The sequence below is a fragment of the Sparus aurata genome, chromosome 21 (assembly GCF_900880675.1).
Source record: "Sparus aurata chromosome 21, fSpaAur1.1, whole genome shotgun sequence".
In the NCBI taxonomy this organism is placed as follows: domain Eukaryota; kingdom Metazoa; phylum Chordata; class Actinopteri; order Spariformes; family Sparidae; genus Sparus; species Sparus aurata.
The window spans coordinates 1,404,598-1,424,574 of NC_044207.1; the positions used below are offsets into that span (position 1 = coordinate 1,404,598).

At 40.6% G+C, this 19,977-nt stretch overlaps 1 protein-coding gene across 5 annotated transcripts in view; it reads right to left on the minus strand.

Annotated features, from left to right (window-relative positions):
- tox (thymocyte selection-associated high mobility group box) overlaps positions 1–19,977 on the minus strand; it is a 163,139-nt gene that overhangs the window by 88,938 nt on the left and 54,224 nt on the right. For 2 of the 5 annotated variants that reach the window (XM_030403189.1, XM_030403190.1), the window contains exon 3: positions 5,889–5,949. The exons of the other annotated variants lie outside the window; for them this stretch is intronic. In XM_030403189.1, the coding sequence (XP_030259049.1) occupies positions 5,889–5,949 (61 nt within the window). The remainder of the gene's footprint in view (positions 1–5,888; positions 5,950–19,977) is intronic. 5 annotated transcript variants of the gene reach the window in all.

The following is a 19,977-nucleotide window of genomic DNA, read 5'->3' on the forward strand; positions in this document are numbered from 1 at the left end:
ACTGGACGACAAATATTTGATGAGTTGAAAAACTCAAAGTACCTGAATTGATGTGTTGTGATTAGTGTCACTGCACGGTAAACCGATACTAGAAAGCTGTATCCAGCCGTTAAAAACAATTATTGTTCATGTTTTATTAGTATCGGTACTTTATGAACTTTGTGCGACAGCGGGGCAGCGTGTCTGTGTGAGCAGCTTCTCTCTGCTTCCTCACCGCCTGCAGCCAGAGTGGGCGTGGTTTCACGGTGACAGTCACAGAGCAGAGCGAGACAGACATGGCTGAAAGTGGCATGAGTGCTCCTGCCGACCACCCTAGGCTTGTTGAAAAAGCAGACGCACGGAGCGTAATATGGAAATATTTCGCTTGCGTTGCCGACAGTAAGGGCAAGCCCACGGACATACCAAAGCCTGTCTGTAAACACTGCTTTAAATCCGTAATGATCAATGGAGCCAACAACTTGGCGAAACATCTAGCTGACAGACATGCAGACTTGTTAAAAGAGTTCAAAGAGCTGCAGGTTAGCGATAGATAACATAACGTTAAATATCCCCCGGATGGAAGTCAAGCAAGTTTTTTTAAGTGACAAGCGAACTTTTTTCACCATCAGAGTTGCACGAGGCAGTCAGGGGTAAAGCTAACAGAAGGTACATTTTTTGTCAATAATTTATAATATATATTGTAATTTATATTATTAGAAACTGGTCTGATTAGAGCACAGACCTCCACCAGGTCTGGGTCATTTGTGTTGTACTTTAGTGCACTAATGTAGTTTACAGGCTAATAATCCAGGGTTTGAACTTTATCAACATGAAATGCAAATGGCAAATTTCCCCTTTGTGGGACAAATAAAGTATTATCTTATTTTATGAATTGCCAGACTTACAGTTAATGTCATTTATGTTCATTATTTTTATGTTGAATAACATTGTAGTTAATGTGCTGTTAATTTTTTTTTTAGAGCTTTTAATGAAAAATCAGGTTTAATAATCTCTGAGAGCAAACGAGATAAATGAACAAAACAAGAAGACACTTGTCTTCTTGGATACAGAGATGCACATTGGCAGCTAAGTTAAACAGCTGCATAATAATTTCATTGTTGTTATAACAGGTTTAGTAACTATAAAGCTCAGCAGCTTTTACACAAATATATTTTGATATAAGTGTTTTAATTAATAAAAAGAAATAATTTTAAGTTCCACATTCTATCATCTAATATTTCATTCCATTACTTCTGATGATGTTTTAGTTTTCCGACGCGGTATCGTTTCAGTATCGGTATCGAGATATTTTAGGCAGGTATCGTACAGAAGTCATAATTTTGGTATCTTGACAACACAAGTTGTAATTATGAACACATTAATGATTTGTTCAAAGGCCGGTTTAATTTGGCACACATCACAACAGCTCTAACATAGTGCTTCATTTTATCGCACAAGAATACAAAACTTTTGACAGAATACCATCTTGCCAAATGTGATGAATACAAGAAGCATGACAATCAGCTTTTCTCTGTTTTGTGTCATTGTAAATCATTAGGTTTCAGGCTATTGCTCAGGAGAATAAGCTATCTAATCTTGGGCTCTAGGAAATAGCGTGCAGTTTTTTTCCTGTTCGAACACTTTGCTAAGCTGTAAAAACAGGTGCAGCGTACGACGCTATTATGTAGTGAAGAAGACATGGTGAAGGGAGGACGTGATAGTAGCGGCCCGCAAGGCATTTTTCCGCCTTCAAAGAGAACCAAATCTGAAGTCGTGGCGTATTTTGGTTATTATAAGAATGTTCAGGGACAGCTGGTCGAGGATGGCAGCCCTATCTGCAGGAGCTGCAAGAAGAAAGTTGTTGCGAGGGGCAGCAACACATCCAATTCACGCGACCTTCACCCTCAACTGTTCAGCGAATGCAAGGTAACTAAACCTTAAGCTCGGGTGCATGATGTATGTGTATGTCGAGTTTTCTCTGTCTAATTTGCTGTTGTCACTAATGTAAACTGACTAGATAGTGGTATATCTGAACGACGTTGATCCGTGCTTTGGCACGGTATCTGAACTGCTTATTAATTGCAGATTTCACTTTTTAAAGTCAACCTAATAATTCCCCAAATATTGATGCAGAGCTGCAGTGAGGAGGATTTGAGACAAACACATACTGGGTGGACTGAGTTAGTGGATGCAAACTGACTGGGATGACTGATTTCATCACAGCTACGTTCACCTGAGCAGTGTCTACCTGTGGCTAAGCAGTCATTTGATTTGACCGAGTCCATTGACAACAGACGAGCAAGCAGACAGAGAGACAGACAGCCAATATATATAAGTAATAATATCAGAAATATATAATACTTGTGGATTATTTGTAGAATAGACTATATATAAAGAATAATATAAATGGTGAATATAACAAGTGTGTAGATAGTGATAAGAGCGATAAGACCTATATTGCACAGTTTTGATAGATTCTTTTACTTGTTTAATGTTGATTTTGCAGTGTTTTGTTAAGGTTTTGGATTTTTACTATTTTAATATATAATACATTTAAATATACAGTCCCTGACAAAAGTCTTGTTGCTTATCCTAGTTGTAGGAACAACAAATAATAACTTGACTTGTAAATGATCAATTGGAATCAGAAATGGCTTATATGAAAGGCAAAGGCCTCTAGAGCAGGGGTTCTTAATTATTTTTTGTCATGCCCTTCCTAGAGGCCAAAATTTTTTTCAAACTTATGAAACTTATCAGCGCCGCTGGCATGGCGAACGTAACGCAGCGGACACTATCCAGTGGAAGTAGACCTTTGCGTCCCACCCTGCCTCTCCCCCTGACACCAAGCTCCACTATTTGAGAAGTGCTGCTCTAGATTATGCTTATTATACCAAAATAAAGTTGTGTGTCATTCATTGAGTTTTATTATTTAACTAGAAAAAATGCATTCCCTGCAAAAATACAGTGTGAATGCTAAAGGCTGAAGTGATTTCGGAAATCTGCTGAATGTACTGGAAAATGCATAAAACTATAAGAATGGTCAAGAATTTGCAGAAAAAGCTGAATTTTTCAAAAGCTGAAAAGGCAGCAAAGCTAAAAGGTTATAGGCTATAAGAGCTTAAAAATGTGACAAAAGGCTGAAAAGCTGTAGAGTGAAAGGGCTGGAAGAGCTTAAAAAGATGAAAAAAGGCTGAAAAGGTGAAAAGCTGTAGAGTAAGAGGGCCGAAAAAGCTTAAAAAGGTGAAAAAATGCTGAAAATGTTAAAAGCTAAAGGGTGAAAGAGCTTAAAATGTGAAAAAGGCTGAAAAGGATGAAAAGCTGTAGAGTAAGAGGGCCGAAAAAGCTTAAAAATGTGAAAAAAGGTTGAAAATGTGAAAAGCTAAAGGGTGAAAGAGATTAAAATGGCTGCACATACGCTGGAGCAGGAGCAACCATGGAGCAAGCCAACAAAATTACCCACATTTCTATGTATATATTGTCTATGTAACAGTGGTGTGCACGGGGGGGGAGGGGGGGCAATTATTGGTAAAGTGCCCTCTTATGGGGCCAAATTGCACACTAAAGTGCCCTCTTGGGCACCAAAATGCGTGCTAAAGTGTCCTCTTGGTTGGCATAACACACTAAACTGCCGCCCTGGCTGGTTAAAACATGATAAACTGCCTTCTTGGGTGGCAAAATCGTGCACTAAATTGCCCCTCTTGGGAGCCAAAACGCATGCTAAAGTGCCCTCTTCAGTGGCCAGGACTAGGGCTGTAATGACACACGTATCAAAACCGAAATTGCGACATTCAGATGCACGAACCTGTCTCGCGGTGTGAGAAGGCAGAATCGCGACACAAGTTCCTGTCCAGATCCAGCCCTATGAGTAACAATAAGTAGCCCCTTTCACACAGAGACGCCACATTAACACCACAGGTGGTTCACCAATTCTCCGCCGATGGTTGTTCACTCCGAGCGAAGCACCGCCAGAGTGAAGAAGAACCAGGAGAAGACGCATAAAAGCCGCAGCCGCGGTTCGCCAATTCTCCGCTGATGGTGATTCACACAGAGCAAAAGATCTCTGCCGTGAATTCACACAGAAAGCCGGCGCTGCAGCTCCTAAAGAGGCATGACGCTAACGTGTACCCCCCTGTCAATCCCGCGGTACGGAGGCTGTTTTCTGAAAGTTCAGTGAAGTCTCTGTCTGGAGGGCTGACGGTCGCGGAGATTTTTTTTTCATCACGAACACTCGGTGAGTTAAAGTTTTTTGCTGGTGACAGACGCTGTTTTTTGGGCAGAAATGTCGCGAGGAGTCGGTAGGACAGGCGGGAGGACGGACACTTCTCCATTATATCTGTGGTATCTTTTTCCTCATATAAGTTGCCAAAGACAGTTACAGTTACTACGTTACTTTTGTTTGGTTCTGTAACGTTGCTTTGTGGGGCATTTCTGTTTATTAAGTTGAGTGAGGGACCTGTGCAGTCATCAGACTGTACGACACCCCCCCCCATATGCGCAGCTGGCTCATCCATTCACATTGGTTCAGTTTCCCAGTACTGCGCCCCTGATACTATCAGACGAGTTTCATATACAGAAGTTATTGAAATGTTACATAAATAAAATGTTTAATTTTATTCAAAAAAATCGAGGTTTGTATCGAACCGTGGGTCAAAAATTGTGATACAAACTGAATCGTGAGTTTGGTGTATCGTACTTACAGCCCTAGCGAGGACGCGCTGTATTTTCGCCCCTGCCCTTCAAAAAGTCTGTGCACGCCACTGCTATGTAAAGTAAAAGATTTGGGATCCAAATCAAGCTGAAGAGAATTCTTTCTCCAGTTTGTCCAACTGCTCTCCACTCTAGTGATGATGTGATGCACTCTAGCTCACGCAATATACATGCATTCTTTGGCTACACACGCTGGAGAAGTAGGAGAACCAAAGATGAAAATGTCCCCATAAGAATGAATGGGAAAACGCCTCCCAAACTCCTGTCACTTTTGAAAAAACTGTAATGGTTATCGCCCAGATATCTGTATGTTGAGTGAAAAGGGGGACATGGCTGAACGCACTCCTGTCAATTTTTATTTTTTTAGAGTGAGAAATGAGGGCAGAAAAGCGACAGACTAATCAGGTACCGTCTGCTCTCCTCCAGAAATTTAGTTGCTGGAGTTCTTGTCGCTCTAGGGCTTCTAAATCAAAAACTGTAAGTCCCACATCTGAAATAAGACCATCAGCTGAAAGCCAACACGATGCATATATTGTCTATGTGAAGTAAAAAATGTGGGATCCAAATTAAGCTAAAGAGAATTTTCTCCTGTTTTTCCAGCTGCTCTCCACTCTGGGGTGCGGCAGTTGATGATGTCACGCACTCTCGCTGACGCAATACACACCTATTATAAAATAGAAGACGGGCTAAAAACCCTTAAAACTGCCTTTAGCATTCACACTCATTAGGACAGAAAGGTCAGATTTTGATTGGACAAAAATCTTACCGTGTCTTTAAACGATTTAACCAATCACAGATTAGAGCTCCACCTGTGACAAATACTGTAATTAACACATTCCCAGGTGTGTATAAAAAGAACCCAAGCACACCAGACCTTCATGTGAAGTGCAACCTGACCTCTGACAACATGCCAAAGATTCAACCACAAACCAAAGTGCTGATCATCAAGAGCCTGAAGACCAAATCTGCTGCTGAGGTGGCAGACATCTTCAGTGTATCCAAACATGAAGTGGAGAGGATAAAAGAAAGATTTCAAAAAACTGGTGATGTTCATGACAAACCCAGGTCAGGTAGACCCTGTAAGTAGGGATGCACCGATTGATCGGCTGGTGACCGGATTTGACCGATTTTCACGAATTGGCCATGACAGGCGAGCGGCCGATGAGTCAGAGATAATTTTATGCCGGTCTTAATGCACTTACCTGATCAGCATTGCACAGCATCAGCACGTGCACGCACGTGTAGTAGAGTAGTATGGTGGCCCTGAAGTGCAAAACACAACGGCAAATCAGAAAACACAAACGCAAATCAGAAAACACAACGGCAAATCAGAAAACACAAACGCAAATCAGAAAACACAAATGCAAATCAGAAAACACAACGGCAAATCAGAAAACACAAACGCAAATCAGAAAGCACATGCAAATCAGAAAACACAATGACATTAACCAAACCGGAAGAGGTAGGTACCCTCGGGCGACACGAATCGTCGTTGATTGGACTGGTCCGTCCTTTGAACCGGAAAGACATGGTTTACATGTTTTCAAAATAAGAGCGCTACCGGTGTCGACTTAAGCGCTGCTATTAAAGAATATTTTGATGCAAGACATGGATATGATGATGTTTGATGTATTATGATGTTTCACCTATTTCGGCCATAAGCAGTCATATTGACCGCACATCATTTCGCGTGGTTTGCTGCTTTCATTGTCTCATGTCTCTAACTTTGTTAGCGGTCTCTAGCTGCGCTTCTTTGTGAATTTACTCGTAAGCTAATTATTACAGAGTTGTATTATATCGCCTGTTTGGCACAAGGGGCAAACAAAAACGGGAGTTCCCCCTCCATGAAATAGCGAGCGGGGCTGTTCAACACGAAGGTAATTGAGTGATGCGACTCTGACTGTGTACCAGGTAAAGCCGAGGAAGAATGTCTGCATCCTGAGCACCGTGCACACGGCTGTGGGCACCTTTAATGGGGCAAAGGCAAAACCAGAGTCTGTGGTTTACTACAACAACACCAAGTACAGTGAGGACCTGGACCAGATGGCGAGGGCGTACTCCGTCAGAGGCGGTACGGAAGATGGCCAGTGGCGGTCTTCTATAACATCCTCGGGGCCGCGGCAGTCAGCAACAAGGTGGGCAGCAGCGGAAGCACCCACCGCAACAGCAGCAGACACGGAGGCAGTGCCAATCCAAAAGAGCTGCAAACTGAACAAAACGTCGGACACTTGAAATGCCACAAGCCTGTGTGTGGTAACTGTGCGAGGAGAGCGGAGGTAATCTGTGAAGACTGTGACCAGTGATCGCAACGGCTCTTTTTTTTGTTTTAGATCGGCTCATTTCCAGCTTTTTTGATTATTATTTCTTTTAATTTATATTATTAAGTGTTGAAATAAAATATTTTGTAATCAAATAAGTTACTTTTGATTTTAAGAATGTTCTCTATCAAAATCTTGTGTAAATATATGCAAAATTATGGTTTACTATGTGCCATGATCAGTGCCTCCAAAAAAACGCAATTCTGCGATCACATAATTTAATGCATAATCAGGCAAAGTCTGCATATTTATGCGGGGGCTGCATTTTTTTAAATACGCCGAACTTTTGCCGCATAAATTGCAGATTTCCATGCAAAATATGCGGGGCTTGCATGATTTCATAATCCCCGCATTTTCATTGCAAAAAAGTCACAAGAGCAGCAATTTTCCCCTGTTGCCATGGGAACGTTATGAAGTGATGTAATTACACGACGTGAACATCGTCTAAAAGCTGCAAACCCCGTGATGAAGCCATGATGAAGCCCGCAAATCAGTCTCATTTGCCAACAAAAAAACATACTAGTTTCAAAAACCTTACAGTTGTAAGTATATTAGTAGTATGTAAATTTACGTTACAGTATGAGATTGCACTTTGTGCACTGGAAGCACTTATTTTAACAGAAGATATCTGTTTTGTATAGCAACCTCTGTAAAACAGGAAGCACACATTTTATTTTTTTTATATTTTATTTATTCATTTTTACAGAAGTTGTAGCATATTCCTTTTGTAACTTGTTTGACTCATCAATGTTTTTTGTTTTTTTTTTTACAATTTTTATTTATTTGTTTTAGTTATCAATGTTAACAATACATTGCAATACAATCCCTTCTGGATTATAGAGAACAATAAAGAACAAAAAACAAACAAACATAAAATACAATCATCAAGAACAGAGCCTGTATATAATTATATAGAGTCAAGTCTCTCCTTATATAATAACCATTTCTCCCATCTTTTAGCAAATAGGTGTTCTTTCACTTTCAACTTGTATGTGAGATGTTCCATCGCTTGTATATCGTCTATAATTGACATCCATTGTTTGTTACAAGGGGGGTCAGTCTTGAGCCAGTTTTTAGTAATGGCCTTCTTCCCAGCCACCAAAAGAATCTTAATCAGATATTGGTCTCCTATATGCACCGATCCATCCAAATGTCCGAGGTACAGAACAAGACAAGACTTAGGAATCACATATCCCAGCACATTGCAGAGAACTGAGTGAACATTCCCCCAGAAGGGCTGTATATTTGTGCATTTCCAAAAAATGTGTGTGTGGTCTGAATCTATGTCATTACACAGTCTCCAGCATGGCTGGTGAGTACCAAAATGTTTGCTTTTGATTCTAGGTGTGATAAAATATCGAATTAGATTCTTCCAATTAAATTCTCTCCATCTCAGTGACTGTGTAGTAGTTTGGTGTGCTTTCCACAAATCATGCCATGTCCCTTCTGGAATCTCCCCACCCAGCTCTCTTTCCCACTTGGCTTTAACATATAATGTTGACTCTATTTTAGATTCCATTAAGCAGCCATATAAAACAGATACTGCTTTTGGGATAGGATGACTATATGCCTTAACCAGTAGTTTTTTGATAGGATGAATTTTATCCTCATTTGTTTTGATATTTTTTATATAATAATCCCTTAATTGCTGGTATCTAAATAAATCCTGATTAGTTAGATTATGTTCATTTTTTAGTTCCTGAAAGCTTTTCATTACACCCTTTTTTAAAGTTGTGCATATGGCTGCAATTCCCTTTTCTGCCCAGTGTTTAAATGTCTCATCAAATTTTCTTGGTGCAAATTTGTCATCAAATGCAACCCATTTTAATAGTCTGATTTCTTTACCTATTTTTAATTGTTTCACTGTGGAGAACCATATATCTAAAGTACAGGATATCACTGGGTTAAAGTTATGTTCCCCTCTTATGAAAGTAGGGGGTTCAGTTTCCCCTAGATTTGTTTGAATTGGGTTTTTGTGTATAGAAATTTCAATATCTTTCCATCGAGCTACATATCCTTCATGGTCCTCATCCTTGGTTTGGTGAACAGTTGAACATGAGAACTTGAGTTTTAAGTATATTTACTTTATAACCTGAATACAAACCAAAAATTTCTAGGGTTTGTGTAAGCTGCTTAAATGAATTAAGTGGGTTTTTTAAATAAATTATTATATTGTCAGCAAACAGCCCTATTACATGTTTTTGTTTATTTATATTTATGCCGTTTATTGAGGGGTCTTGTCTCACCATCTGGGCCAATGGCTCAATGTATAAGGCAAACAGTGTTGGACTAAGACAACAGCCCTGTCTAGTTCCTCTCTCCAGAATAAATCTTCCTGACAGAGAGCCATTGACTTTTACCCTAGCTGTGGGCTTGCTATAGATAGACCTGATGCATTGAATTGACTTAGTATTGAATCCAAATTTTTCCAGAGTAAAATATAAAAATTCCCAATTGACTCTGTCGAATGCTTTTTCTGCATCTAAGCTAATCAAAGCAGCTGGTATAGTGTCTTTGTGTATTTTATGTATAATATGTAATGTTCTTCTGATACTATCTTGCGTTTGTCTATCCCTAACAAACCCACATTGATCCTCGTCTATCAGGTCTGGTATAACATTTTGGAGTCTTTTTGATATAATTGAAGTGTACATTTTGTAATCAACATTCAATACTGATATCGGTCTATAATTTTGGCAATAGTTCTTGTCTTTTAGGGGTTTGGGGAGAACTGAAATGATTGCTTCAGTCCAGGAGGGAGGAATCCTGTCCTCACCCATAACCCAATTGAAAGTCCTGTGAAGTAGTGGTGTTAGTTCTTCACTAAACTTTTTGTACCACTCGGAAGTGAAACCATCGCTACCAGGTGCCTTATTTGATTTTAATTTGCCAATTGCTTCCCGGATTTCGTTGATTGTTATCTTTGCTGTTATCTGTTCATTTTATTTTGAGCCTATTAAAGGTAGGTCCAGGGAGTCAAGGAAAATTTTAATATCTTCCTGATTCGAAGCTGGTGACTCAGAATAGAGTTCTTTGTTATATTCTCTAAAAATATTTTCAATTTCTTCTGGTTTATATTTGGGTTTGTTTGTTTTTGGGTCATAGATTTTATTGACTGTGGTTTCTGCTTGTTGTTTCCGTAAGCGTCTCGCCAACAATTTCATTGCTTTGGGACCTGATTCATAATAGTTCTGTTTTAAATATCTTGCTTTTGTTTCTACTTCATGCTGGAGTAGATTGTTAATTTCTTTCCTCACCTCATTCATTCGTTTGTTAACTTTTGGGTCAACTTTTCTGTTTCCCTTATGTTTCTGTTACAAATCTCTCAATTCCTCTATATAATTTTTATATTGTTTTATTCTTTCTCTTTTGAGATTACTAGTAATTGCAATCAGTTTTCCCCTTATCACCGCTTTTAAAGCATCCCACAGTATAGCTGGATCTGTTTCCCCGTTATCGTTTTCCTCCAAATAAGTCCGTATGTCTGCCCTGATTTGCTCAACCACTGATTTATTGTTTAATATCCTCACATTCAACCTCCATAATGTATCTTTCTGTCTACAGTTCAAGTGTATCTTCAAATATATGGCACTATGATCGGACACATCTGCCACACCAATCCAACAATCTTGTATTATGTCTCTATTTTCTGTCTGCATAAAAAAATAATCAATCCTGGAGTAAACAGAATGTGACTCTGAGTAATGACTAAAATCCCTCCGTAGTGGATGTAGATCTCTCCATACGTCGAAAAACCCCATCTCCCCCCATGTATTCCTGACCAGTTTTATAATAGATTTTTTATTTCTCTTAAGACTAGTTGTGTCCATATCATGGTCCATTAACACATTAAGGTCTCCCCCACATATACATATGCCCTCAGCCTCTAGTGCAATGGTGTCAAATAGAGACTCAAAATAATCTTTATTACTCCCAGGAGGGGCATATATATTTACCAATGTTATCATTATTTGGTCTATTTTCCCTTTTACAATAATATAGGTTCCTTCTTTGTCTTTTATTTCCTTTATGCGCTCAAATTTAATTACGTTAGACATGAGTATTGCTACTCCTCTTTTCCGAGCATTAGTATATGAGCTGTAAAAGGTATTCTTGTAACCAAATTTCTTTAATTTCTCATGTTCTGCTTTAGTGAGATGAGTTTCCTGTAGAAAGTTTATTTGCGTCTTTTCTTTTTTAAGCTTGGTCATTATTTTAGCTCTTTTGACTGGGTTTCCTAGGCCATTGACATTCAAAGAGAGAATCTTAATGACTTCTTTGGTGTCCATAAGTCACTTTTGTTGTGTTAACCTTGTGAAGATTCATCAACAGGCTTTCAGTTAAACATACATGAACTTTCAATATTTTCAATAACTGTTTGTAACTTATTTGAACTGTGAACAAAAAACATGACCTCCATAAAGAGATGTCATCAACCCTCCTCTTCTGCTGACTCTCTTTTTGGTTTAAGGGGGATGACGTTACATAAAGCAAGGGCCCCCATCCAGTAATGAGATTTAACCCACGTAGGGTCAATATACCCATACCAGTCCTTGCAGCTGCGCTTCAGTCTCCCCTACGCCAACAGTCTATTTAACTATAACCCGCCACACCAACAAAAACTATACCCTCAGCTAAGTGGTATATTCCTCATGCCCATCTTTACTCAGACTGTATGTACTCATCCTGTGTTGTTTCCCCTCAGTTGAAAAACTTCCAGCCGTCTTCGCATGCGTTTGCTGGTCTCTGCGGTGCGTCCACTCCCGGTTTGTTTCCATGCTGCGGTACCAGTCGACTGGAGCCTCTCAACGAGCGTCGCTCCTCCGCTGCTGGTCCCCGTGTTGTCCACGTCGTGTCCTCTTGCCCGCAGGTCGTTGGCTGCCTCTGCTGCACTGCCATAAGTTTTCACCCCGCTGGCCCAGTGGATACGCATCTTGTTGAGAGGCGTCTGGAAGAGGATGCCCTCTCTCTTTAAGATCTTTATAATGTTAGAGTATGCTTTGCGTTGTTGTAGCGTCCTCTCTGAATAGTCATGATCAAAGTATATCCTGTTTGCTCCGAGGGTGATGCACTGTTTGCTTCATGACTCCACGACTCGATCTCCTCCGTGCGTGTCAGAGCAGCATTTATCTTTTCATCCTGTTCTCCAATTTCCGTGGTTATTTTGGCAAACTTCTGATCAATGTCTGCTTTGAGTTCTGCCAGTTCATCTCTCATTTGCGCCGTAATTTCGTCTTTAAGTGTTTTTAGGTCCGTCTTCATTACATTTTGCTGGGTTTGAATTTGTTTGCTAATGCCGTCTAAGCTGCTTTGAAACGAGGCCATGTTAGCTTGCGGTGATGTTGGCTTGCTAGTTAGCGGTGTTGTTGGCTTACTAGCTTGCGGTGCTGGCTTGTTCTCCTTAATCTCTCGGTTTACTTCTTTAACTTGGTTGGTCGGGTTATTTTTAGTCTTCGTTCTTGTTGATGCTCCACTCATATTCTCAGTTTTTGAGTTCGTCGGCGTTTATGTCTCGAGTTCTTGTGGAGTTGAAGTGTTAGCATAAGGGAGCTCCTGATGTACGCGTCCATGCTGCTCGCCTGTCCCACCGGAAGCCACTCATCAATGTTTTTTAAGTTTGAGCCATGTGTTTATTAAGGTCTGAAATAAAACAAGATGAGAACTTAAATATTCCCAGCATTTTCTGTGATGTAGTATGCTTGCTTATCATAGAAAGTAATAAGAAATGACTCTTTACATTAAGGTAGTAGCCTAGTGAGAACAGGGTGTTGGGGGAATCACTTTTTTTTCTCTTTTTCATCAAACCGCAGTTTTTCCAAGTTCCCGCAATTTCATCGCATAAAATTGTATGAATATCCAGCATATTCCATTGCATTTTTTAAGAAAACGTGCCGCATAATCAAGGATTTTTGCCCGCAACAATCACAAAAAAACTGTGTTTTTCTGGAAGGACTGGATGATATGAATTTTGATGATATGAAATGTATAATTAAACTTACAATGTACATTTTTTTTTCTTGATTGCTTTGACCTGTTTAAACAACTGGAATCCACTCAGTTTTCATCATCACTGTCTCAGCAGAGCCCAAGACACCTCTTGCAAATGTGTTAACCCTTTCTCATTGAATTGACACATTTTCCCCACCCTTTTGCAGAACAGTTAACATGGATGTCATTCAAGCGGTCCAAACTCCATTGATTTAGCTATGGTAACCAAACAGAAACCATCTGTTCCGAACTATTAGAAACTACCTACATCAGTATGAAATCACTAAAGCACCTGTTTGACACTCCTAAACACAAATCTTCAATGAGCAATCAGTCTACAGGCCTTAAAAAGTGCAGCGGCTGTGTTGTTCTTTACCAACATGGATTGAAGAGGTCTAAGGCAGATGAGAGTGAGAAATAGGTGCAGAGGAATGTCAAGATTGGATGGCATGCAAGAAGATTTTTTCCCTTGGTTCATTGCAAGAGAGGATAATGAATGTGATGTGGATGAGGCCATGTGGCCCCATCGTCAAGACAGAAGAGACTGAGTATCAATAGTGGCTATTTCACATACTCTGCAGTAATAGATTTTTATACTTTACTGTAATATTTTATACCTTTAACTTCTTTTCTATGTTTTAAAACAGGTCAGTTGTTCAGAAAAATGCTTGCTGTGAAGCTGCAGAAATGTTTTGTGAACTATGAGACTACCAGCTTTCTTATTTTCTTATACTCTAATAGATTTTATTTTGGTTTCCATGTATTTCGTGTAATATTTACAGTATTTCAGTTTTCAGCCACAGTTCGAAAAAAAGAATCATTGGAATAAAAAAAAATGCATCAAAGCATTTCTGATTCTGGATTCAATTCTTTGCAAGAAGGCACATTTGACAACAAATGGCACTGGCATGAAAGCTACGCAGAGTAATAGGCCACAATGACAAGCAATGGTGCACCGATTTGCACTGAGTGCTGTATTTTGTATTTTGTTGTCCACTGTGTAATGGTTGATTGGAAGAGCTCATACACTTGATTGCAAATTGTGTTGTTTGAAGGCAAAATTAGCTTTTGTTGCATATTTTAAATGTTTTGGCACGGTTAGAGCCTTTTGCAAACAAAATGAGTCATTTTGACCATGAGTGCCACTGTTTCGGCCTGTGTGTTAACTGTTTTGAAAATGTGGAGTTTGAGTTGACTGCTGCATCAAAGTAATCAATAAAAGCTGTAAATACCCAATTGAGTCAATCAATAAGGTATTTAACTGCTAACAAAGTTAGAGACAAGAGATAATGAAAGCAGCAAACCGTGCAAAATGATGTGCGGTCAATATGATCGCTTATGGCCGAAATAGGTAAAACATCATAAAACATCAAACATCATCATATCCATGTCTTGCATCAAAATATTCTTTAATAGCAACACGTAAGTCGTCACTTGTAGCGCTCTCATTTTGAAATCATGTAAACCATGTCTTTCCGTTTCAAAGGACAGACCAGTCCAATCAGCGACGATTCCTGTCGCCCGAGGGTACCTACCTTTTCCGGTTTGGTTAATGTTGTAGTGTTTTCTGATTTGCATTTGTGTTTTCTGATTTGCCGTTGTGTTTTCTGATTTGCGTTTGATTTGCCGTTGTGTTTTCTGATTTGCTGTTGTGTTTTCTGAATTGCGTTTGTGTTTTCTGATTTGCGTTTGTGTTTTCTGATTGGCCGTTGTGTTTTCTGATTTGCATTTGTGTTTTCTGATTTGCATTTGTGTTTTCTGATTTGCGTTTGTGTTTTCTGATTTGCGTTTTCTGATTTGTCGTTGTTGTGCCACCGTAGAGTAGACCTCGCGTTAGGGCTGGGCGATTAATTGAATTTCAATTTCGATTTCGATTTTGGCTTCCCTCGACCATGAAAATAAGATAATCGTAATAAAACGATCATTCTGCTGCACGCCGTGTCTTGTGTGGTAAATGCAGCAAACCCTTCCATCTCCACCTGTGCGCTCCACTCCACCCCACCCCCCGCCTGAAAATTTTCGCTTTCAGCCACGCCGGTGCGTATTGCCAGTGCATATTGCCAGTGCGTATTGCCAGTGCGTGTTTTGAAAAAAACGTGTAGAAGACGACAGTAGAAAATGGCAGAAATGCAGCTTTTGGTCAGGAAGAAAGGTAAAGCAAATTCTGTGGTGTGGAAACACTTCAGTTTCGAGGAGTCTGACTCGGAACAAATGAAGATACTGTGCAAGATATGTCACGTGACTGTGTCTGCACCTCAAGGGAACACGACCAATGTGTTTAGCCATTTAAAGTCCACACACAGAGTAAGACATGACAAAGTAGTAAAGGAACAAAAAAATTCAAAAATGAAAAGATCCTCGACTCCTGCCACCGCGACACGGTTCTCAGTTAAGGACACACTTTACAATGCCACCGCATATCCACCCAGCTCCCACAGGCATAAAGAAATAACGGATGCCGTCTCATACATGACTGCCAAAGACATGTGCCCTATCAACAACATTAGCGACCCGGGGTTCAATAAACTGATTAACACATTGGACAAGCGGTATGTGTTACCATCACGTCGCCATATCAGCAGAATTGCACTGCCTGCTCTTTATGACGTATGTCGCGGAAAAGTTGCAAGAGAAGTGTCAACAGCATTATATTTTGCCACCACAACGGACCTATGGTCGAGCCGCAATGGGACAGTGTTTATCTTTTATTTTACACATTATTTAATTCATTTTATTGATCTATTTTTCTCTTATTTATTTGCATTCTTCTTGTTTTTCAGGTCAAACTTATCGTGTTAAAATAAATACAAGAGTTCAAAGTTCAATAAGTGCTTGTTCTCAAATCAATAAATAATCATCTTTAATAATTGTGATTACAATATCAATCAAAATAATCCTGATTATGATTTTTGCCATAATCGAGCAGCCCTACCTCGCGGATTACAACATGTCAGCTGTATGGAAATTATTAAGTGTGAGTGAAGAAGACAATAAGTATGCAACATGCAACACCTGCAAGGACAAAGTTGGGCGTGGAGAGACAACTGATCTCATCCGACACTTAAACCAACATCAACCAGCTAAAGGTAAACGCCAAGCTACAGCTAGCACTGAGACAAGTCAACCTCCTCTGCTAGCTTATGAACTATGGAGCATGAGCTACCTGTCACTCTCACTCCGCACCAGTAGAGGTTAATTGAGAACGTGATCACTCTCCTCGCTCTTTTCGAAGAACTTACAAAGGAAACAAGTTCATCGGCAACAACAGCTGCAGACATCATTCCAGCCATCACCGTGCTGAAACTGTTTTTGGAGAAAAGAGCTGATACAGACTTAGGAGTGGGCACTACAAAAGCCACCTTCTTGAAGGCAGTATGGAGAAGGTTTAGTGACATAGAGAAGGAGCCCCATTACACATTGGCAACAGTTCTTGGCCCCAGATAGTTTTTTAATTCATTTAAACTTTTATTTATGTATCTAATAATTTATAAATTATTGAAATTCTTACACTATAATTTCTAAAGGTCTATTTTATAGCGATTACAGTGCATTTAGAAGTATGTGAATGTCCCACACTTGGAGGCATAGTATTTTGATATTGCACCTTAAATTAGACAACTGATAAGTTGATTGTATTTCTATGTTAAAATGTTCTATCAAAGAAAAGATAGAAAATAAATCTCTCTGTGTAAAGTGGTTTGAAAAAATGAAATCGGAATCAGCTAAAATCGGTATCGGCAGATCAAACTCCATGAAAAAACGGAAATCGGAATCGGCCCAAAAAATGGCAATCGATGCATCCCTACCCGTAAGACAACTGTTCGAGAGGACCATTTGTTGCTTCGGCAGTCCAGGGCCAGCCCTTTTTCAAATGCATTAGAGCTACATAAGAACTGGTCACCAAAAACCCCAGTATCTACAAGAACAGTTTGTCAAATTCTCTCACGCAATGGTCTCCATGGCCAAATTACTGCTCACAAACCAGCATTAAACAGAAGACAACAAAAGAATCGTGTTGCATTTGCCAAGGCCCACAGCTTGCGGAAAGGATGGACAACTGAAAAGTTGCAGAAGGTTAATTTTTCTTTTTTTGTGATCAAATTTGATTTATTTTAAATTATTATTATTACCATTATGCATGACAAACAACAAACATGGCCCTAGACAGGGGAACGTGCCGAGGGAGCTTGACAAACATTGGCAATAAAGAAAAACAAAAAAATAAATAAATAAAATTATAATAATAATAATAATAATAATAATAGTACAGCAATGAGACAATCAAAGAAAACAACAGAATATAACGCACAAAAAAAAACAACATACATACATAAACATACAGAAACACAAACATAAACATACAAAAACACACACACACACACATACACACACACAGGACAAGAACAGGGGAAAATAGACAACCAGGAAAACAAAAATAGGAGAGCCAATAGCAGGGAGGTTACAACATGTCTTTCAAGAAACAGCAGCAGAGCGCCAGGAGTTAAGAGTCCGCTCGTTGGCACCATTGATTCGGCCTGTGGAGAGCTCCAAATATATAACGTCCAGAAAAGAGAGGATTCAAGCCTTGACAGTAAGAGAATGTGGCGGCTTTCACCGGGTAGCAATCATTTTCTTGGCTGCAGTCAACCCAGCAAAAAACGACACGCTTATTTAGTTTGGAAAGAGGGAGAGTTGACCGATCGTTCAGGACCAACACACTTGCAGATACAGGTACTGTTATTTGTAACAATGCAGACAGTTTGCATGTGACGTTGCTCCAAAATTGACCCACAGGGAGGCAGTCCCAAAACATGTGAATAAACGTAACCCGAGCCTGTAATGAGCACAGGTTACACAAGGGATTATTAATAACCTTCATGTGATGAAGTCTAACAGGGGTCAGATATGTTCTATGTAAGAAATTAAAATGAATGTGCTGATGGTCTGGTTTACGAGATGCTTCATTTATACTGGACCATACACCACCCCATTTAAAACCTTGAGTTATATCAGGACAGTCACTTTCCCAAACCCTTTCTATCGGGAGCTTGACAAGGTCTGTTACCAACAAAAAATGATAGATCTTGGATACCATCCCCTTATTTCTGGCATGTTTAATGAACAGTTCGCGGAGTGGGTGAGTAGGTAAGGAATTTTGCCAGGGGACACCATGAGCCCTGAGTGCCGATCTTAATTGTAAATTAAAGAAAAAGGAGGAACCTGGCAGACTGAATGCATCCTTAATATCTGAGAAAGAGAGTAACGCCTGGTCATTATAAATGTCTTTAAGATAGTGAACAGTGCTTTATTATTAAACAATGGAGAAAAACTGTGCCACTTGCAAGAAATATGGCAGTGTGTTTCTGCTAATCTCCAAACCTTCACTAGATGGGAAATAATAGGACCGAAACGTAATTGACATTGTTTTTTGGACTAATTAATGAAAAGAATATCCTGAAGCGTCCAAGGATCCACTGTGTTAACTTATAACACACGCCAGGATACAGAAAAATGTGGATCAAACAAGGAGAGCAGGGGCCTGAGCACGAACGACCAGGAGTAAAATTCAAAATTAGGAACGGTCATACCACCATCCTCCCTCCTCCTCTGTAGAGTAGACAATTTCAGGCACGGACGTTTACGATTCCAGATAAATTTGGTGGTTGCAGAACGAAGTCTGGTCCAGTAGTCAGATGGAGGAGGAAGAGGGACCATAGAGCTGACAAAATTAATCCTGGGTAAAACATAAAACATGAAGAAACGTCTCTGTACCCCGGACATTGAACTGTTGACTGTGGGGATGAGGCCTTATTATTTGCCCCGGGAATTCACGTCCGCCATCATTATCGGTGTGTACGTTCCTCCTTCAGCTGATGCAGCGCTGGCCTGTGACGTCATCCACTCCGCTGTTGCCCAGATACAGACGCAGCATCCTAACGCATTTATTGTCATCACTGGGGATTTTAATCACGTCTCACTGGACAAAACCCTTCCAACATTTCACCAGTATGTTGACTGCCCCACCAGAGACTGTAACACACTGGATCTGTTGTATGCAAATGCTAAGGATGCATACAGTCCCACAGCCCTCTTGGAAGATCTGACCACAACCTGGTCCTGCTGACCCCTAAGTATATCCCCCTTGTTCAGCAGCAGCCTGTCCACACTAGGAGCGTGAGGAGGTGGACTCAGGAGGCTGCTGACGCACTACAGGACTGCTTTGAGTCGACAGACTGGGATGCACTTGTTGAGCCACATGGAGAGGATCTCGACAGCATGACCGACTGCATCACAGAATACATCAGGTTCTGTGAACACACCACCATGCCAACCCGGACTGTACGCTGCTTCCCTAATAATAAGCCGTGGATCACCAATGACCTGAAAGCCCTTCTTAACAAGAAGAAGAGGGCGTTCAGGTCTGGAGACAGGGAAGAACTGAGGAGAGTGCAGCATGAACTCAGGGATATGCTGAGGGCCTGTAAAGATGCCTACAGGAGGAAGCTGGAGGCCAAACTCCAGCAGAACAATGTGAGGAATGTGGACTGGTATGAAGCAGATCACTGGGTGTAAGGTGAGCGGCAGACAGTCATCGGGCAGCCTGGAGAGGGCAAACGAGCTGAACAGATTCTTCAATAGATTCAGCTCACAGCCTTCTGTCGTCTCCCTGACACCTCCAGACCCCCACACACCCTCACTGCCCCAAATGCTTCCTCCCCTTCTCCCTCACTCCTCTGATGTGAGCTCTCCTGTGCAGCACCTCTCCTTCTTCTCCTCCTCCTTCACCTCCTCCTCCTTCTCCTCGTCCTTCACTGAAGACACCAGCAGCCTCCTCCGCATGACTGTGAATGCAGGCCAGGTTAGGAGACAGCTGGAGAGACTCCACCAGCAGAAGGCTGCAGGCCCTGACGGTATCAGCCCCAGGATCCTGAAGACATGTGCCAACCAGCTGTCTCCTGTCCTACAACACCTCTACAACCTGAGC